At 31.6% G+C, this 23,173-nt stretch overlaps 1 protein-coding gene across 1 annotated transcript; it reads left to right on the forward strand.

The window, feature by feature from the left end:
• The first annotated feature begins 4,736 nt into the window (after positions 1-4,736).
• On the forward strand, positions 4,737-7,406 carry LOC119613528. Its single transcript, XM_037969554.1, is given in 4 exon segments — positions 4,737-4,887; positions 4,942-5,196; positions 7,145-7,201; positions 7,204-7,406. Coding segments are annotated over 4 exon segments (543 nt in total). The 5' UTR covers positions 4,737-4,823; the 3' UTR covers positions 7,371-7,406.
• Positions 7,407-23,173: the final 15,767 nt, after the last annotated feature.

Below are 23,173 nucleotides of genomic sequence, written 5' to 3' on the forward strand. Positions count from 1 at the left end.
CATAATAATTAATAATAATAACTATAGACTAGACTATAGACTAGACTATAGACTAGACTATAGACTAGACTATAGACTAGACTATAGACTAGACTATAGACTAGACTATAGACTAGACTATACTAGACTATAGACTAGACTATAGACTAGACTATAGACTAGACTATAGACTAGACTAGACTATAGACTAGACTATAGACTAGACTATAGACTAGACTATAGACTAGACTATAGACTAGACTATAGACTAGACTATAGACTAGGACTATAGACTAGACTATAGACTAGACTATAGACTAGACTATAGACTAGACTTAGACTATAGACTAGACTAATAGACAGACTAGACTTAGACTATAGACTAGACTATAGACTAGACTATAGACTAGACTATAGACTAGACTATAGACTAGACTATAGACTAGACTATAGACTAGACTATAGACTAGACTATAGACTAGACTATAGACTAGACTATAGACTAGACTATAGCTAGACTATAGACTAGACTATAGACTAGACTATAGACTAGACTATAGACTAGACTATAGACTAGACTATAGACTAGACTATAGACTAGACTATGACTAGACTATAGACTAGACTATAGACTAGACTATAGGACTAGACTATAGACTAGACTATAGACTAGACTATGACTAGACTATAGACTAGACTATAGACTAGACTATAGACTAGACTATAGACTAGACTATAGACTAGACTATAGACTAGACTATAGACTAGACTATAGACTAGACTATAGACTAGGACTAATAGACTAGGACTATAGACTAGACTATAGACTAGACTATAGATAGACTATAGACTAGACTATAGACTAGACTATAGACTAGACTATAGACTAGACTATAGACTAGACTATAGACTAGACTATAGACTAGACTATAGACTAGACTATAGACTAGACTAGACTATAGACTAGACTAGACTATAGACTAGACTATAGACTAGACTATAGACTAGACTATAGACTAGACTATAGACTAGACTATAGACTAGACTATAGACTAGACTATAGACTAGACTATAGACTAGACTATAGACTAGACTATAGACTTAGACTATAGACTAGACTATAGACTAGACTATAGACTAGACTATAGACTAGACTATAGACTAGACTATAGACTAGACTATAGACTAGACTATAGACTAGACTATAGACTAGACTATAGACTAGACTATAGACTAGACTATAGACTAGACTATAGACTAGACTATAGACTAGACTATAGACTAGACTATAGACTAGATATAGACTAGACTATAGACTAGACTATAGACTAGACTATAGACTAGACTATAGACTAGACTATAGACTAGACTATAGACTAGACTATAGACTAGACTATAGACTAGACTATAGACTAGACTATAGACTAGACTATAGACTAGACTATAGACTAGACTATAGACTAGACTATAGACTAGACTATAGACTAGACTATAGACTAGACTATAGACCAGACTATAGACTAGACTATAGACTAGACTATAGACTAGACTATAGACTAGACTATAGACTAGACTATAGACTAGACTATAGACTAGACTATAGACCAGACTATAGACTAGACTATAGACTAGACGATAGACTAGACGATAGACTAGACTATAGACTAGACTATAGACTTGACGATAGACTAGACTAGACTAGACTATAGACTAGACGATAGACTAGACTATAGACTAGACTATAGACTAGACTATAGACTAGACTATAGACTAGACTATAGGCTAGACTATAGACTAGGCTATAGACTAGACTATAGGCTAGACTATAGACTAGACTATAGACTAGACTATAGAGTAGACTATAGACTAGACTATAGACTAGACTATACATTAGACTATATACTAGACTGTACACTAGACTAGAGTATAGACCATCCCATAGACCAAACTGTAGACCAAACTGTAGACTAGACTAAAGACCTAACCATGGGCCAAACTGTAGACTATATTGTTAACTATTTTACCAATATTTTCTCCTAGGCGTAGCTCCACTTATCAATTCCTCTTACCCATACACAATTATCACCATAAAACCTACACAATTTTCTAAAATTTAAATTAAACAATAAAGACATTTCTGCACATTTTCACAAATGAAATACAAATGTAAATATACACAAAAAATATGTATGTATTTAGAAATGTTTCACACATTCTTACTCATACATGTGCCCAAAAAAGCCAAAAGCAAAAAATATAATGGAAAACTCTAAAAAAAAAACTTTAGTGATTAACTCAACATACATCTCTAACTAACATTTGTTATAGTTTTTTACACATATACTTACATGTGTATCTAGACACATTTACATTTAACAGAAACATATGAATACAGATGTAAAAATGTGTAGAAATTTTATAAAAACCGAAAGGACTCATAGACTCTTAAAACTATTTCTCTTGCTTATACAATAAAGTATCCTTTATGAATGGATGTGTGTGTGTGTATGTATAAGTGTTGTACATGCATACACATATAATTTAGATATTAAAATTTACATACATGGACCATTGTAATAATAACTACTATTTTAGTAACAAAATGTTACACATTAACTTTAATATTTACAATAATACACATGTAGCAAATGTACACAAGTATGAGTGAGAACATAACCCAGCAAAAAATAAAAGCAATGAAACGAAAATATCTCAAAAAGAACATCTTCAATAGTTTTCTACAGTTTTATTGAATTTGATCTTTGACCTTAGACAAAGTAAAGTATCAGAGTTGAGCCAAGATTTTTTACCAATAAGAAGTGCTTCAATTCTGTTTGCTGGGTAAAATAAACTTTTAAGCTATTTTCTATTTTGTTGCTTTTTCCCGTATTTTGGGCATTTATTTCGACGTCATGTACATTTGCGAGAAAGCGTTTGTTTCTTATTATTTTTTGTTGTTGTATTTGTAGTTTTATAAAATCTGCATGAAATTTGCATAAAATTAAGTGCTGAAAATTATTTCTATTTTCTACAACTCTCACTACAATTTGATACAAAAGATATTAAAATATATAATTTGTAATACCCTACAAATTTAAAAGGACTTACAAGGAATATTTTGTGAAATGTAGTGGTAGGAAAAGGAAATAAGTTAGAATTAAAAGTAATTATTATGAAATATGGAACAAAATTGTAGTCGAGAATATGATTTTAGGTCCAGCATAGACTTATCTATAGACTGATCTATAGTCAAGACTACAGACTGATCTATAGTTAAGACCATAGACTGATCTGTAGTTAAGACTATATACTGACTATATCAAGACTATAGACTGATCTATAGTTAAGCCCATAGACTGATCTATAGTTAAGACTATAGACTGATCTATAGTTAAGACTATAGAGTGATCTATACTTAAGACTATGGACTGATCTATAGTTAAGACTATAGAGTGATCTATAGTCAAGTCTATAGACTGATCTATAGTCAAGACTATAGACTGATCTATAGTCAAGACTATAGACTGATCTATATTCAAGACTATAGACTGATCTATAGTCAATACTATAGACTGATCTATAGTTAAGGCTATAGATTGATCTATAGTCAATACTATAGACTGATCTAGAGTCAAGACTATATACTGATCTACAGTCAATACTATATGTATATAGACTGATCTATAATCAAGACTATAGTCGAGAGTATAGTTTGTTTTGTAGTGGATAATAGTGACTGATCTATAGTCTAGAATTTAGGCAGTATATTTAGATTAAGTTTAGAGGCTTAATCAAAACTTCTTCATTGATTTTTCTCTGACTCTCTCTCTCTCTCTTTTAGAGCTTTACACATTCGTTTTGACCGGTAATTTCTCTTTCCGTTTACCAAACTCATTACCATAAGTAAGTGTTTTATGTGGATGTGTTATTTTCATGTTCCCTTCCCTACTCTTACATTTTCGTAACATTAAAATGTACATGTAAGTATGTGGTGCTAAAGGACTGACAGACACAGTGCTCATTGGTTGAATTTTCAATGGCTCCTTCTACTATAGCTACTACTTTTGGCTACAAAATTTTCAGGAATAATTAAACAAACATATTGAAATTGAAAGGGGACTTAAGTTGTCCGTTTTACTAACAAGGCCTCAAACAGAAAACAAACAAAAACCTAAAAAGCATAAAATAAAGAGAAAAAGCTTAATGAAAATAAACACTTGAAATAACAAGTCATAGATAATTAAATAAATGATGCAAAAATAAATTAACAAAAGAAGAAAATATCATTTGTTTATTTTAAAGAAGCTTAAAATAAAGAATTTATAATTCAAGTTCAATTTACAGCATATAAATTTAAGCGATTGCCTATCTATAGCTAAAAAAATACTTTTTATTTAAACAAAAAAATTAACTTTCTTATTTAAACAAATAAATATAAAAAGATAAATAACTGCAGTAGAAATAAATAGTGACGCATACAGAAACCCATTAACACAGAGCAGTTACTCCAATAACATCTTTAAATGTCAAATACCGCTAACGTAGTATAGTCTCAACATGCAACACGATAAAAAACAATACTAAAACACTTTTACTAACAGTAATAATAAATAAAATAACAACAATAAGAAGAAAAAAAAAAATAAATTCAATGAAATATTATTATTGATAAGATAGTGAGACGAGAAATCAAACTAAGGAATTGTATTGAACACAATTAAATTTTAAACAATACAAACAATTATTTAGTTGTTAATAAAATGTGTATTGAAAAACATCAGATTTTTGTGTAAAAATTAAAGCATCAATATTTTATTATAAATTATATATTTTACAAAAGAACAATGTGTAAAATAATTTTTAAGATTAATTTAATTTTGTTAAGTTTTTTACTGTTACAAGCTGAATGTGGGTATTACAATATTTTATTAAAATGTTTTTTTAATATATTTTCTTCTTCAGATCCCTATTGTTTTCGTTTTACTTGGATTGGTCCATTTCAAGATAAAGACAATATTGCTGATATCACTTGCGAAAGTATACGTGAAGATTTAACTAATATTCCTTGCCGCCAGCCAATAGTGGCCACCGATAATGATAATATACCGGATACGGTGGATCTTTGGTCGAAATATAAAGATCAACCAAATGCTATAGGATGTCCCATGGTACCGGGTACAACATGTGTGAAATATACTTATACATACAATAAGGGAGGTGAGTAAAATATAACTGCACAGTGGAACGACATTTTTATTTTCAGTCTTTCCTATAGGCCAGACTATAGTCTTGTCTATAGGCCAGACTATAGTCTTGTCTATAGGCCAGACTATAGTCTTGTCTATAGGCCAGACTATAGTCTTGTCTATAGGCCAGACTATACTTAGTCTTGTTTATAGGCCAGACTATACTTAGTCTTGTTGATAGGCCAGACTATAGTCTTGTTTATAGGCCAGACTATAGTTTTGTCTATAAGCCAGACTATAGTCTTGTCTATAGGCCAGACTATAGTCTTGTCTATAGGCCAGACTATAGTCTTGTCTATAGGCCAGACTATAGTCTTGTCTATAGGCCAGACTATAGTCTTGTCTATAGGCCAGACTATAGTCTTGTCTATAGGCCAGACTATAGTCTTGTCTATAGGCCAGACTATAGTCTTGTCTATAGGCCAGACTATAGTCTTGTCTATAGGCCAGGGACTATAGTCTTGTCTATAGGCCAGACTATAGTCTTGTCTATAGGCCAGACTATAGTCTTGTCTATAGGCCAGACTATAGTCTTGTCTATAGGCCAGACTATAGTCTTGTCTATAGGCCAGACTATAGTCTTGTCTATAGGCCAGACTATAGTCTTGTCTATAGGCCAGACTATAGTCTTGTCTATAGGCCAGACTATAGTCTTGTCTATAGGCCAGACTATAGTCTTGTCTATAGACCAGACTATAGGCTTGTCTATAGGCCAGACTATAGTCTTGTCTATAGGCCAGACTATAGTCTTGTCTATAGGCCAGACTATAGTCTTGTCTATAGGCCAGACTATAGTCTTGTCTATAGGCCAGACTATAGTCTTGTCTATAGGCCAGACTATAGTCTTGTCTATAGGCCAGACTATAGTCTTGTCTATAGGCCAGACTATAGTCTTGTCTATAGGCCAGACTATAGTCTTGTCTATAGGCCAGACTATAGTCTTGTCTATATGCCGGACTATAGTCTTGTCTATAGGCCAGACTATAGTCTTGTCTATAGGCCAGACTATAGTTTTGTCTATAGGCCAGACTATAGACTTGTCTATAGGCCAGACTATAGTCTTGTCTATAGGCCAGACTATAGTCTTATCTATAGGCCAGACTATAGTCTTGTCTATAGGCCAGACTATAGTCTTGTCTATAGGCCAGACTATAGACTTGTCTATAGGCCAGACTATAGACTTGTCTATAGGCCAGACTATAGTCTTGTCTATAGGCCAGACTATAGTCTTGTCTATAGGCCAGACTATAGTCTTGTCTATAGGCCAGACTATAGTCTTGTCTATAGGCCAGACTATAGTCTTGTCTATAGGCCAGACTATAGTCTTGTCTATAGGCCAGACTATAGTCTTGTCTATAGGCCAGACTATAGTCTTGTCTATAGGCCAGACTATAGTCTTGTCTATAGGCCAGACTATAGTCTTGTCTATAGGCCAGACTATAGTCTTGTCTATAGGCCAGACTATAGTCTTGTCTATAGGCCAGACTATAGTCTTGTCTATAGGCCAGACTATAGTCTTGTCTTGTCTATAGGCCAGACTATAGTCTTGTCTATAGGCCAGACTATAGTCTTGTCTATAGGCCAGACTATAGTCTTGTCTATAGGCCAGACTATAGTCTTGTCTATAGTCCAGAATATAGTCTAGTTTATAGTCCAGACTATACACTTGCCTATAGGCCAGACTATAGGCTTATCTATAGTCCAGACTATAGTCTTGTCTTTAGTCCAAACTATGTTCTTGTCTATAGTCCATGCAATGGCTTTCTTGTCTAGCTTTTCATTGAAAACCTTTTCAAAGACAAGATTTCTTATAACTTCTGGATAACCCAGCAAGTTAAAAGAATGAATTCAATTTAAAATTTCAGCAATATTTTAAGCCATTTATAATTTTTTTACACCATATTTTTTTTACACTCCAGTACAAAACATCACTTATATGTGTGCCAAAGTTAATACCACAACCGGTTGTTATCGTCAAAATACATTTCCGGTTTGGATGTTGAAGTTTGTGTTTGTAAATCACAATTGGGAGCGATGCCATGTAATACAGCCACTACGAATGCACAACTAGAACATAAATTATCACTATTGCTAATAGCTCTGATAACAATAACAATATTTTATAAATTATTCAAAAATAGTTAATAATAAAAATTCAACATAATACAAAAAAAAAAACTAAATTCATACACTATTAAAAAAAAAACAACAAGAAAAAAATCAAATGACTTTTTGTTGTTTGAGAAAAAACTGAATACAAGGAAATATCATTAATAAAACGTCAATGGAAAAAATCAGCAAATAAATATCAATAAATAGACAAATAATCCTTATAGACAGGATATGAAAAAAAAAAACAAAGGAAAGAGTAATATTTGTCTCTCAGTTGTTATGTATGTGTGAGTGTTGGTGTGTTTGTGAGAGAGAATAACAATTTTTTAAAGTAAATTATTGCATGTGAATGTTTTTGACAGTTTTATGTAGGGATGCTGTTGTTATTGTTATTGTTGTTATTATTTTTTTATTTAACGAGAAAATTGTGTGTTTCGTTAAGGCAGTATATCCGTTGTTGTTATTGTTGATCGTTTATAATCGGGTGTTGGGTTAGTAGGTGGCTTTTAAGTTTAAGTGTGTAAAAATGTGAGGGAGTTGTTGATGGGTGTATTTATTTAAGAAGAGAGTGAGAGACATGTTAAAGTAACGGCTATTGAATATGTTTGTTTACAATTATTTTTATGCCTATAGAGAACAAATGTATGCGACTATTTGTTGTTATTGTAAAAACAGTCAATCTATTTGGGTGTTTGTTTGTAAAGTTTGGTAGGGATGTGAGTGAAAAAAAAGTTTATATTTGTTTCTTTGTTTGTTTGTAAAAATGGTAATTTATAGTAAATTTATTCATGTTTTATTTTTCTGGTTATATTTGTTTTTTTATTTATTTCTATATAAAAAAAAATATTCATACATTTATATGTATAGACATTTTCTCTCATACATATATTTAATGTAGATTTATTTTTATTCCCTGTTTTTTATTTATTAAAATAATAAAAAAATATATATGTGTATATGTGTATATCTATGCATATATCCATCCTCTCTTGTTGGCGATATCTTTTTGGCAATTAATCAAGAATATTTTAAATTGGCTTTAGGTTACAGTGAAATATTTGTAGATGTGTAAAATATTAAAACAATAACATAAAACACTGAATTTACAATTGAATGATTTTTGCTTGTCTATGAGTATGAAAAAATAAAAAATGCAGCAAAATATTATATATAGTACAAATTTAAAATTTTTAATATTTTATTTCAGTTTTCTGCTTTCCCTTATTTCCTCTGTAAATGCTTGTTTGTGTGTGTGTTGTTTTTTTATAACCTTAAAACAATTTTTACTGTCAATTTCAGGGTGTTAGTGTCTATACCAACAATATATTTATTGATGACAATAAATCTGTTTTTGATTTCTCTCTGCTGGAGTATAGTTGTTGTTGTTGTTGCTGTTTCACATTTATTTTGCTTATTTTTCTGTGATATAATGAATTTAATTGACTGTACCATGTTATATGGCTGGTAGTATTTTTTTAAGCTTGTTTATTTTTTTGTATATATACATATGTACGTATGTATATGTGTTTTTGTGGGTTTGTTACCCTACGAATAGTTACAGCAGAACATAAACTGTATCATAGTCTGATTATAGTTTGCGGAGTAGTCTACACAATCTAAACTATGGACTAGACTAAAGTCCATACTATACACCAAACTTAGACCATATTATAGCCTACACTATATATCATACTATAGAGTCTCGTAAAGTATAAACTCTCCAGATTTTTTAACAGATTTTTGTATATATACTGAATCTGGCTACAATCCAGACTATGGGCAAGGCTACAGTTCAGATTAAGTAAGATCAGACTATAGATCAGAATGTAGATCAGACTATTGACTAGAACTAGAGCTGAATTAGAAATGAACTAGAACTGAACTAGAACTAAACTAGAACTAAACTAGAACTGAACTAGAACTGAACTAGAACTGAACTAGAACTGAACTAGAACTGAACTAGAACTGAACTAGAACTGAACTAGAACTGAACTAGAACTGAACTAGAACTGAACTAGAACTGAACTAGAACTGAACTAGAACTGAACTAGAACTGAACTAGAACTGAACTAGAACTGAACTAGAACTGAACTAGAACTGAACTAGAACTGAACTAGAACTGAACTAGAACTAGAACTGAACTAGAACTGAACTAGAACTGAACTGGAACTGAACTGGAACTGAACTGGAACTGAACTAGAACTGAACTAGAACTGAACTAGAACTGAACTAGAACTGAACTAGAACTGAACTAGAACTGAACTATAACTAAACTAGAACTGAACTAGACTAGATTTTGTTCTAGAATGTGCCTATAGTCCAATCAATAGTTTTTACTATTGATTGGGCTATAGACTTGTTCTGCAAGGTTAGTAGCATTCGCTTATAACGTCATTGCTCTCCCAATTTTTGAGCAAGTGATTTTATCTCTTGCACTACAACTATTTGTTACTTGAATTGGTGGTAAAATTTGAAAGAAGAAAAAAAAAAAAACCGAAAACTGATATTGTTTTTGTCATCATCAATAGCTGGAGACAGACACATAAATTTTAATAAAGACATCACTAAATGTATAAAAAAATAGAAATAATAATTCTTTTTTTCTCTTTTTAAAGAGGGCTAAAAATTAATGAAGTGTAACAATAAAAAAATAGAAAATAAAGCGAGATATTATGATACCACAAACCAAAATGTTGTGGTTGGCAATAGATTGCAACGGTCATAAACAATTTGGTAAATTAAAAAAAAAAAAATTTATTTATGTAAGTATCTTTAAAGAAAATAGAATTCTAAAAAATTCTAAACAAGTAAAAAAATTTTATATTGAAAAAAGGATATATGAAAGGACCTCTAAGGTAATTAGCATATCTTAAAAAAATGCATGTTTTATAAAACAAAGGGATATTATACGCTCTTTAAAAATATTTAAATATAGTTCGGTTGAGTACTTCTTTTGCCAGCCACCTATAATAAATATAATTCCTTCTAATTACGTTTTTTCATAAACACACATTCTTCTTCCCTCACGGAATGATAACAAATTATCATTTATCCTTAAAAAATTCCAAATAAATAAGTCCTAAAAACGCTTAATGTAAAGCTCATCATCTTTAAAACAGTTTAGTACACTTAAAATAACAAAAAAAAAAAAAAAACGCAAAAAAATATCTAAAGAAACGAAAATGACAAAATTTTAGCTAAAATAAGAAACGTGCCTAGAATTTGCAAAAACAAATTTAATATCTTTTTCCTACCAAAAACGACAGACAACAGGGAGTGAGTAGAAAACAAAAAAACCTGACAACACGTGATTCTATTTAGTATTAAATAAGAGTCTTATTAAATGCGATTATCTTGAAAATTTAGCAATATTAAGCCAAAAGCTATAAAAAAAGGAAAATACTCTCTACTCATTTACACACCAACTAAAATTTTATTTTTTGGCATAGAAAAAAAAGTTCTTCATTTTCATTAGCTTATCTTTAGGAAAAAATATAGCTATTGACTGTAAATCTTAAAAAAAAAAAAGAAAACTGTAACAAAAACAATTATTATTTACAGACATTTTTAAGTTTTCTAAATAAAAATACCTTGACTGCATGCAAATCACCTCTTCAGAGTTTAATATGCTATAAAATTTACGCGTAATCTTAAATTAGCTTTGGATTTTTGTAACAGGTCTATGGTTGATCCTTAAACGTTACCTTTCTTCTACAATTTTGCATAAATAAATACAAAAATTTTATCCTTAAACTTTTTATATATAGAAAAACACATAATTTTTTACCCCCTTATGTGTAAGAGTAAATTTTGTAGGAAGTTAAACGAAAAAAAAAAACAAAGTTGTTACATTTTCATCACGCTTCTTTGAATGTCATTATAATTTAAAATAAAATGGCAAAGATTTGTGTGAACAAGAACATTTTGGGTGAAAGTTAGTAAGAACAGAGTAACGAAAATTGTAATAAACAAAGTACACGAAACCCAAAAATTTAAAATAAGTTTCTTTCAGTTTATAATTATCTGTAGTCTAGTAACATTCTGACATGAATGATTTATAGTCCAACCCACGGCTTAGACTATATTCTAACCTGCAGTTTAGGTTATAATCTAATTTACAGACTGTATTGTAGCATAATCCATTGACCAGTCTGTAGTAGTCTTGTCTATAGTCTAGTCAATATACTAGTCAAATCTATATAGTCTGGTTTACAGTACCTTAAAAGACTAGACTATAGTCTAGTCTATAGTCTAGTCTATAGTCTAGTCTATAGTCTAGTCTATAGTCTAGTCTATAGTCTAGTCTATAGTCTAGTCTATAGTCTAGTCTATAGTCTAGTCTATAGTCTAGTCTATAGTCTAGTCTATAGTCTAGTCTATAGTCTAGTCTATAGTCTAGTCTATAGTCTAGTCTATAGTCTAGTCTATAGTCTAGTCTAGTCTATAGTTAGTCTATAGTCTAGTCTATAGTCTAGTCTATAGTCTAGTCTATAGTCTAGCTATAGTCTAGCCTCTAGTCTAGTCTATAGTCTAGTCTATAGTTAGTCTATAGTCTATCTAGTCTATAGTCTAGTCTATAGTCTAGTCTCTAGTCTAGTCTATAGTCTAGTCTATAGTCTAGTCTATAGTCTAGGTCTATAGTAGTCTATAGTCTATAGTCTAGTCGATAGTCTAGTCTATAGTCTAGTCTATAGTCTAGTCTATATGTCTAGTCTATAGTCTGTTATGTCTAGTCTATAGTCTAGTCTATAGTCTAGTCTATAGTCTAGTCTATAGTCTAGTCTATAGTCTAGTCTATAGTCTAGTCTATAGTCCTAGTCTAGTCTAGTCTATAGTCTAGTCTATAGTCTAGTCTATAGTCTAGTCTATAGTCTAGTCTATAGTATAGTCTATCGTCTAGTCTATAGTCTAGTCTATAGTCTAGTCTATAGTCTAGTCTATAGTCTAGTCTATAGTCTAGTCTATAGTCTAGTCTATAAGTCTATAGTCTAGTCTATAGTCTAGTCTAATAGTCTAGTCTATAGTCTAGTCTATAGTCTAGTCTATAATCTATAGTCTAGTCTATAGTCTAGTCTATAGTCTAGTTCTATAGTCTAGTCTATAGTCTAGTCTATAGTCTAGTCTATAGTCTAGTCTATAATCTATAGTCTAGTCTATAGTCTAGTCTATAATCTATAGTCTAGTCTATAGTCTAGTCTATAGTCTGGTCTATAGTCTAGTCTATAGTCTAGTCTATAGTCTAGTCTATAGTCTAGTCTATAGTCTAGTCTATAGTCTAGTCTATAGTCTAGTCTATAGTCTAGTCTATAGTCTAGTCTATAGTCTAGTCTATAGTCTAGTCTATAGTCTAGTCTATAGTCTAGTCTATAGTCTAGTCTATAGTCTAGTCTATAGTCTAGTCTATAGTCTAGTCTATAGTCTAGTCTATAGTCTAGTCTTAGTCTAGTTATAGTCTAGTCTATAGTCTAGTCTATAGTCTAGTCTATAGTCTAGTCTATAGTCTAGTCTATAGTCTAGTCTATAGTCTAGTCTAGTAGTCTAGTCTATAGTCTAGTCTATAGTCTAGTCTATAGTCTAGTCTATAGTCTAGTCTATAGTCTAGTCTATAGTCTAGTCTATAGTCTAGTCTATAGTCTAGTCTATAGTCTAGTCTATAGTCTAGTCTATAGTCTAGTCTATAGTCTAGTCTATAGTCTAGTCTATAGTCTAGTCTATAGTCTAGTCTATAGTCTAGTCTATAGTCTAGTCTATAGTCTAGTCTATAGTCTAGTCTATAGTCTAGTCTATAGTCTAGTCTATAGTCTAGTCTATAGTCTAGTCTATAGTATAGTCTATAGTCTAGTCTATAGTCTAGTCTATAGTCTAGTCTATAGTCTAGTCTATAGTCTAGTCTATAGTCTAGTCTATAGTCTAGTCTATAGTCTAGTCTATAGTCTAGTCTATAGTCTAGTCTATAGTCTAGTCTATAGTCTAGTCTATAGTCTAGTCTATAGTCTAGTCTATAGTCTAGTCTATAGTCTAGTCTATAGTCTAGTCTATAGTCTAGTCTATAGTCTAGTCTATAGTCTAGTCTATAGTCTAGTCTAGTCTAGTCTAGTCTATGTATTATGAAGCAATTTGTATAAACAATTATATGTCTCCCTGTTTAATTTCTCACACCCAAGATAGAAATTATTCATAACATTTAAACGATGGATGGATAGATGAAGTAAGTACCTAGTGCTGTTATTGTTGTTGTTTTTGGTTTGTCTATAAGTGTTAGTATGTGAACGTGTTGTTATTTTTGTTGATGTTGTTATCTAAGTAATATAACATTTTTGTTGCTGTTGGTTTTAAATAATAAAATATCTACATACCCATAAAGCAAGCTCAAACTGGCAGTAATGGTAGCAAAAGTTGTTATGGTTGGAGGCGGTAGTCTGAAATGAAGATGAAAACAAAAATATAGAAAAATTAATATAGTCATTAGGTAAACCTTAAAATTAACAAAACTCTTCAGAGTCATCAACATAATCAAGACAGTCATTAACATAATGTGGGAGTGATTTTTATGTTACAATTTCTTCTACGTCTCCAGTAAAAGTTACTTTTTTTACATATATAAAAACTTATCAGGGAAAGAGGAAAATGATAAAACATTAAGAACAGGGAATAAAGTTTTTAATACTATCAGAAAAAAAGAAATTGAAAAAATTATATAATGAGGAAGATTTTTTTTTTTTTTGGGGATTTACAGAAGATTTGAAAGGTTTATGGTATAATGTTATCTATAAAAGGTGTGAGCAAAAATTTGATTCAAGGTCCAAAAAACCGATTTATGTCGCTGACCCTGAGCTTTTAAATAAAACCGTTAAACTTGTTTTTAAAAATCTTATAAATCTTTCAAAAAAGGTTTGAATCTCCTTCAGACTCTTGCTACTTATGTGATATTTTCAACAATCTCCACAAACAAAATTATTTCATGCATGTACTAATCTGAAAATTAATTCAAATCTATCTCGTGTTATTTACAGCATGAAATTTTTTATATTTTTGTTTTTCGTCTATTTCTTGAGTTTTTCAATTTCCTTAATTTCACCCCTAATAACTCGACAAATAAAGCCTTCAGGCCTTTAACTTAAACAAATGCAAATATTGATAGATAAGCTTCCTTTTGAAAACACACACTCCTTGTGTTTCCAGCAAAAAACTAAGACACTCCAATCAAACAACTTGCTTCTGTTGTTGTTTTTAACCACCAGGAGTAATGGTAAAAGTAAAAGCATTCCTTAACACAGCGCAAAATTTCTTAACAAGAAAATTATAAAGTCAAAGACATTGTGTTAATAACATGAATGAAAATAGAAGAAAAAAAAAAACAAAAACAACTACAACAACGGAATATAGATAACGAAAAGGGGAAATTAGTTGGCTCAAAGAAACCAGTGTTTCTTGAGTATGAAAAGATTTGGTTAGAGGAGTAGAAGCGGTCTGAGGTATAAAGGAAGTATTAGTAATTTCACAATGTTAAAATAAGGACATTTGAAATGAATGAACTTTGCGCGTGCGGTTAAAAAGGAGAGAATGGAAAACTAACTATTAAATAAAAATATGATTTTAACAATTGTTTTGCCAGCTAAAACCATAAAAAAATATGAACACAAAAACATGACAGCAACAATGACCGCCAACATTGTTTATTTGAAGTGCAAATAGAATATTAGGGGTATTCAAAATGGTTGAAGGGAGAACTCGTTTTTGTTATTATAGTGGTTGTAGGTTTAGTACTAGTTCAGTTCTAGTTTAATTCTAGATCAGTTCTAGTTCAATTTTAGTTCAGTTTTAGTTCAGCTTTAGTTCCAGTTCAGTTCTAGTTCAGTTCTAGTTCAGTTCTAGTTCAGTTCTAGTTCAGTTCTAGTTCAGTTCTAGTTCAGTTCTAGTTCAGTTCTAGTTCAGTTCTAGTTCAGTTCTAGTTCAGTTCTAGTTCAGTTCTAGTTCAGTTCTAGTTCAGTTCTAGTTCAGTTCTAGCTCAGTTCTAGTTCAGTTCTAGTTCAGTTCTAGTTCAGTTCTAGTTCAGTTCTAGTTCAGTTCTAGTTCAATTCTAGTTCAATTCTAGTTCAATTCTAGTTCAATTCTAGTTCAGTTCTAGTTTAGTTCTACTTCAGTTCTAGTTCAGTTCTAGTTCAGTTCTAGTTCAGTTCTAGTTCAGTTCTAGTTCAGTTCTAGTTCAGTTCTAGTTCAGTTCTAGTTCAGTTCTAGTTCAGTTCTAGTTCAGTTCTAGTTTAGTTCTAGTTCAGTTCTAGTTCAGTTCTAGTTCAGTTCTAGTTCAGTTCTAGTAGTTCAGTTCTAGTTCAGTTCTAGTTCAGTTCTAGTTCAGTTCTAGTTCAGTTCTAGTTCAGTTCTAGTTCAGTTCTAGTTCAGTTCTAGTTCAGTTCTAGTTCAGTTCTAGTTCAGTTCTAGTTCAGTTCTAGTTCAGTTTCTAGTTCAGTTCTAGTTCAGTTCTAGTTCAGTTCTAGTTCAGTTCTAGTTCAGTTCTAGTTCAGTTCTAGTTCAGTTCTAGTTCAGTTCTAGTTCAGTTCTAGTTCCGTTCTAGTTCAGTTCTAGTTCAGTTCTAGTTCAGTTCTAGTTCAGTTCTAGTTCAGTTCTAGTTCAGTTCTAGTTCAGTTCTAGTTCAGTTCTAGTTCAGTTCTAGTTCAGTTCTAGTTCAGTTCTAGTTCAGTTCTAGTTCAGTTCTAGTTCAGTTCTAGTTCAGTTCTAGTTCAGTTCTAGTTCAGTTCTAGTTCAGTTCTAGTTCAGTTCTAGTTCAGTTCTAGTTCAGTTCTAGTTCAGTTCTAGTTCAGTTCTAGTTCAGTTCTAGTTCAGTTCTAGTTCAGTTCTAGTTCAGTTCTAGTTCAGTTTTAGTTCAGTTCTAGTTCAGTTCTAGTTCAGTTCTAGTTCAGTTCTAGTTCACTTCTGTTGTTGTAAGTGAATACCCCTAATTTTCAATACCACAAACACTTTGCTCATCATTTTGCCTTTGGTTAAAATAGTATAAAATATTTTGTATTTCAATTGTTTGTTTATTTATGAATTGCTGTGTGCAATTTGCCAAGTTGTTTTTTGCCTTTCCTTTCCTTTGATGTCCGTCGTGTTGTATTGCTGTTGATTTTTTAGTTGTATTATTATTATTTTTCTGTGTATTATTTTTCCCTGCTTTTGTTTAAATAAAAGATACATGGTGTTTTTAGTTAAACACCAGCCAAAAAACAATTAGAATTAAATGCACTCTAGAGAATTGGTACCAACTGACCTCCAGGGAATAATAATGAATTTTTCCGGTATCCTGGCGTGTTTTCTTGTTTAATCAATGATGAAGGGAGCATGGTTTTAGGGGGAAAAGAGGAGTAAACATTATAAAGACAATTGGGAAAGGAAATGGAAGAAATGAAGTTATTGATCGTAACTAGAGAAAAGTAGTGAGTTAAAGAACCAGTTACTTAGTTGGTTACTAGGGCGAGAGGTTTTAATTTATGTTTTAACAAAGTTTAGTTTTTAAAAATTGAATCCTTTTTTTTTCATAAAAATATAAATATTTGTCCTTCGTTATCCTTTTACCTTTTGATGTGAAAATAATACAGCGACTTATCATTAAAAGTACTTAAAAACCAGAAGCATTCATTTGAAATATTTCTCATCTCAAAATCACCAGGATAACTAACAATTAAACTTTTGCTACTATAATCCCCATCATCATCATTTTTGAAGCAAAAATAAAAAAACAGAAAAAAGTAATAGAAAGTAAAGAAAAAACTAGAAAAAATCCTTATAAACCGTATGTAAATAATTGCAATGTCCTTTTACATTTTAGTTATTTTTTGGTTTTTTGCATTGTCAACCCCTTTTAGACTTGCGGCGGCGTAGCTAGTGGTTGGAGTTAAAAGAAGATTCAGTATCAGATTCATAAAACAGTTAATGTTACTTTTTTTGTTCAATGTTGCAAAAGATGAACAAAAAACCAACTGAAAGCCATAAGGCATTTATTCATTTACTGGCTGGATACAGAGTGACATGCTGTATGATACAACAGAAAAACTTGGAAAAACAAGCAAAAATATACAGAAAAATTAGAAAGACATACAGAGAACGAGAGAAGGATACATGCAAATAATGGAAGGATGCGGTCTTTTAAAAGTCAAATTGCATAAAACACCCAGAACCAAATAAGCCAAGCATGGGAACTGTGCCTGATTTCCATATGTATGTATTTATGTATGTATATGAATGGGAAAAGAGAGTAAGCATTTGGAAACCAAAAATGTCTGGTGACTGCCTACGTGTAGTTACAATCGAAGAATCGCTGTTCAGCAACCACATTTACACTCACACATGCAAAAAGCATAAATACACACACCAAAGGACATTTGTAAAATGTCGGCTCATTTTACCAACAGCCTGAAAGTATGTATGTGTCTATTTTGCTTTCCTTTTTGTTTGGTTTTTTTGTTTAAAAGCAATTTGAATTTTTGTTCCATTCAGTGATTACCTCTCTTAAACACCAATTCCTTTCTTCTTTTTTTTTCTATTTTTTTGTTATTACTCGTATAATATAAAATAAAATCAAGCAAAATCTTGCAAAATGTGTCCTTTTGCATTGTAATCCAAGTGTAGACAAAGTCAAATGTTCGTTTTTTTTATCTATATTTTTTTTCCATTTCTCTTTTTATTTGCTATAATTATACCGTAGCAAGGATAATTAAAAAAGTTATTGTGACCAAGCATTTATTGCTTTTGTTGTTGTTGCTGTCATTATTGTTCTTGTTAATACTGTGGTTGTAGGTTCGTTTCTTTTGTTTTTTTTCTGTTCCTTTTTTGGGGGCATTTTTTTTCTCTATGGAAGTATGAAAATAATTGAGCATTTTGAATTTAGAGGTATGATAATCAGCGGACAATGCTAAGTTGTAATTCAAGTGTAAAGAACAAAGATGTGAAAAAATGTTGAATTTCTTTTAAAGTTTAAGAAAAAGTTTTTTCTGTTTGAGTATAAAAAGTTTGCAGACATTATGTGTTGAAGATCATCAAATGATATTAAGGATAAGAAATAATGAGTTAAAGTTACTAAATTTAACAAAAAAAAACTTAATATTTATCTCTATTTCAGCTCTCCAATTCAGTTCTAGTTCAGTTCTAGTTCAGTTCTAGTTCAGTTCTAGTTCAGTTCTAGTTGAGTTCTAGTTCAGTTCTAGTTCAGTTCTAGTTGAGTTCTAGTTGAGTTCTAGTTCAGTTCTAGTTCAGTTCTAGTTCAGTTCTAGTTCAGTTCTAGTTCAGTTCTAGTTCAGTTTTAGTTCAGTTCTAGTTCAGTTCTAGTTCAGTTCTAGTTCAGTTCTAGTTCAGTTCTAGTTCAGTCTAGTTCAGTTCTAGTTCAGTTCTAGTTCAGTTCTAGTTCAGTTCTAGTTCAGTTCTAGTTCAGTTCTAGTTCAGTTCTAGTTCAGTTCTAGTTCAGTTCTAGTTCAGTTCTAGTTCAGTTCTAGTTCAGTTCTAGTTCAGTTCTAGTTCAGTTCTAGTTCAGTTCTAGTTCAGTTCTAGTTCAGTTCTAGTTCAGTTCTAGTTCAGTTCTAGTTTCAGTTCTAGTTCAGTTCTAGTTCAGTTCTAGTTCAGTTCTAGTTCAGTTCTAGTTCAGTTCTAGTTCAGTTCTAGTTCAGTTCTAGTTCAGTTCTAGTTCAGTTCTAGTTCAGTTCTAGTTCAGTTCTAGTTCAGTTCTAGTTCAGTTCTAGTTCAGTTCTAGTTCAGTTCTAGTTCAGTTCTAGTTCAGTTCTAGTTCAGTTCTAGTTCAGTTCTAGTTCAGTTCTAGTTCAGTTCTAGTTCAGTTCTAGTTCAGTTCTAGTTCAGTTCTAGTTCAGTTCTAGTTCAGTTCTAGTTCAGTTCTAGTTCAGTTCTAGTTCAGTTCTAGTTCAGTTCTAGTTCAGTTCTAGTTCAGTTCTAGTTCAGTTCTAGTTCAGTTCTAGTTCAGTTCTAGTTCAGTTCTAGTTCAGTTCTAGTTCAGTTCTAGTTCAGTTCTAGTTCAGTTTCTAGTTCAGTTCTAGTTCAGTTCTAGTTCAGTTCTAGTTCAGTTCTAGTTCAGTTCTAGTTCAGTTCTAGTTCAGTTCTAGTTTCAGTTCTAGTTCAGTTCTAGTTCAGTTTCTAGTTCAGTTTCTATTTCAGTTTCTAGTTCAGTTCTAGTTCAGTTCTATGGTTCAGTTCTAGTTCCAGTTCTAGTTCAGTTCTAGTTAAGTCTAGTTCAGTTCTAGTTCAGTTCTAGTTCAGTTCTAGTTCCGTCTATTTTTTTTATTTTTTCTATTTTTTCATTTTCTAGTTCAGTTCTAGACTTCAGTTCTAGTTCAGTTCTAGTTTCAGTTCTCGTTCAGTGTCTAGTTCAGTTCCTAGTTCAGTTCTAGATTCAGTTCTAGTTCAGTTCTAGTTCAGTTCTCGTTCAGTTCTCGTTCAGTTCTAGTTCAGTTCTAGTCAGTTCTAGTTCATTCTAGTTCCGTTGTAGTTCAGTTCTAGTTCCGTTCTAGTTTCAGTTCTAGTTCAGTTCTAGTTCAGTTTCTAGATTTCAGTTCTAGTTCAGTGTCTAGTTCTCAGTTCTTAGTTCAGTTCTAGTTCAGTTCTAGTTCAGTTCTAATTTCAGTTCTATTGCAGTTTAGTTCAGTTCTATTTCAGTTCTAGTTCAGTTCTAGTTCAGTTCTAGTTCAGTTCTAGTTCAGTTCTAGTTCAGTTCTAGTTCAGTTCTAGTTCAGTTCTAGTTCAGTTCTAGTTCAGTTCTAGTTCAGTTCTAGTTCAGTTCTAGTTCAGTTCTAGTTCAGTTCTAGTTCAGTTCTAGTTCAGTTCTAGTTCAGTTCTAGTTCAGTTCTAGTTCAGTTCTAGTTCAGTTCTAGTTCAGTTCTAGTTCAGTTCTAGTTCAGTTCTAGTTCAGTCTAGTTCAGTTCTAGTTCAGTTCTAGTCCAGTTTTAAGTTTTCAAAAATAGTATTCACATAACGCAGACTATTAATATCCGAATTTTTATATGTATCTCCTGTACTTTAAACAATCACAATTTAAACAATTATTGAAAATCCATTGTTGTCACAGAGAAGAGATTGACATAAATGTAGGTCCCAACAACAATTAATTTTGTTGCCGATTATTGTTTTTCTACTTTTATTAAGGGTAGATTTCATTTACCCTTCCATCAGCACAAAAAATAAAGATTATTATCTATTATATTATTGTATTTATTTTATACTACAATAAACAATATTTCTGTTATCTGTCGCCCATAAAGATGTCCATTAAAAGCACCAAAATTGTACCAACAACGAAACAAAAGACCTTTAAATGTGGTTTAAAAACCAAAAAATATACAAAAATAAAAATTCACATTGAACAAGTGAATGAATGACAATGACCAACAAACAACAACAAAACAAGGCTGGGTTTGCGTAACAATAAAATTATGAAAAAAATCGAGTAAATCAAATTATAATTGTTGCTGATAATGACGCCACAATAATAATAAAAAACATTAAAGGCAAAAAACAAAACACTGAAAATTAAACAAATTTATGCCAGAACAAAAGATGAAGGTCTATGTTTTTTTCAATGTTTTTTTTTTATAAAAACAGGAAAAAATCATTGAAAAAAGAATACATATAATTTAAATACAACAAGCACTTCAGCTTGTGTTTGGTAAAAAATAAAAGAGGAAACAATGTATTTGTGTATGTGTAAAAAATGTTGAATGTGGAGAAAAAATTTAAGCAGAATAAAGCCTGGTGTTAAGTAAGTGTCTTAAAAAGGCTTAAAACAGGAAATGCGTTGTTGTCTGTGTATGAAACATTTGTTGTTGCAGACTTTACGGCTGATATTGTCGCTGTTTGAAAAAGACAAGCAGGATATGTTAACATTTGCCAAGATTTTTTTCATATGCGCAGCTATTCGAATACATATTAAAAAGTTTTAAAAACATATTTCATAGATTTTTGTGAAATAAGAATTTATTTTAGCCTCCAGTTTTTGAAATAAAAAATAGAATTTGAATTTAGGGTCTCATTTTATAAAACGAAACGACAAACGTTCAAAAAAATTTGTATGGAAAAAATTCAAATTTTCAAAAATTTCCCAGTATTCTTCATACAAATTGTTTACGTTAACGAAAGTTTCGTTTTATAAAATGAGGGGGTTAAGTAATTTAAAGAACCATGCTGAAACTTAAACATTTTACAAAATCTTTATTTTAACTAGAACTGAACTAGAACTGAACTAGAACTGAACTAGAACTGAACTAGAACTGAACTAGAACTGAACTAGAACTGAACTAAAACTGAACTAGAACTGAACTAGAACTGAACTAGAACTGAACTAGAACTGAACTAGAACTGAACTAGAACTGAACTAGAACTGAACTAGAACTGAACTAGAACTGAACTAGAACTGAACTAGAACTGAACTAGAACTGAACTAGAACTGAACTAGAACTGAACTAGAACTGAACTAGAACTGAACTAGAACTGAACTAGAACTGAACTAGAACTGAACTAGAACTGAACTAGAACTGAACTAGAACTGAACTAGAACTGAACTAGAACTGAACTAGAACTGAACTAGAACTGAACTAGAACTGAACTAGAACTGAACTAGAACTGAACTAGAACTGAACTAGAACTGAACTAGAACTGAACTAGAACTGAACTAGAACTGAACTAGAACTGAACTAGAACTGAACTAGAACTGAACTAGAACTGAACTAGAACTGAACTAGAACTGAACTAGAACTGAACTAGAACTGAACTAGAACTGAACTAGAACTGAACTAGAACTGAACTAGAACTGAACTAGAACTGAACTAGAACTGAACTAGAACTGAACTAGAACTGAACTAGAACTGAACTAGAACTGAACTAGAACTGAACTAGAACTGAACTAGAACTGAACTAGAACTGAACTAGAACTGAACTAGAACTGAACTAGAACTGAACTAGAACTGAACTAGAACTGAACTAGAACTGAACTAGAACTGAACTAGAACTGAACTAGAACTGAACTAGAACTGAACTAGAACTGAACTAGAACTGAACTAGAACTGAACTAGAACTGAACTAGAACTGAACTAGAACTGAACTAGAACTGAACTAGAACTGAACTAGAACTGAACTAGAACTGAACTAGAACTGAACTAGAACTGAACTAGAACTGAACTAGAACTGAACTGAACTGAACTAGAACTGAACTATAACTGAACTAGAACTGAACTAGAACTGAACTAGAACTGAACTAGAACTGAACTAGAACTGAACTAGAACTGAACTAGAACTGAACTAGAACTGACTAGAACTGAACTAGAACTGAACTAGAACTGAACTAGAACTGAACTAGAACTGAACTAGAACTGAACTAGAACTGAACTAGAACTGAACTAGAACTGAACTAGAACTGAACTAGAACTGAACTAGAACTGAACTAGAACTGAACTAGAACTGAACTAGAACTGAACTAGAACTGAACTAGAACTGAACTAGAACTGAACTAGAACTGAACTAGAACTGAACTAGAACTGAACTAGAACTGAACTAGAACTGAACTAGAACTGAACTAGAACTGAACTAGAACTGAACTAGAACTGAACTAGAACTGAACTAGAACTGAACTAGAACTGAACTAGAACTGAACTAGAACTGAACTAGAACTGAACTAGAACTGAACTAGAACTGAGCTAGAACTGAACTAGAACTGAACTAGAACTGAATTAGAACTGAACTAGAACTAAGCTAGAGCTGAATTAGAATTTTAGACATCATGACGTATACACTTTTTACAATATCCCACTCATATTACTCATACGCAATGGGGCATTCAAAGTAGTTGT

This window comes from Lucilia sericata, unplaced genomic scaffold (genome assembly GCF_015586225.1).
Source record: "Lucilia sericata isolate MDLA Ls3-8-SP2 unplaced genomic scaffold, ASM1558622v1 Contig000039F_arrow, whole genome shotgun sequence".
Lineage (NCBI taxonomy): Eukaryota > Metazoa > Arthropoda > Insecta > Diptera > Calliphoridae > Lucilia > Lucilia sericata.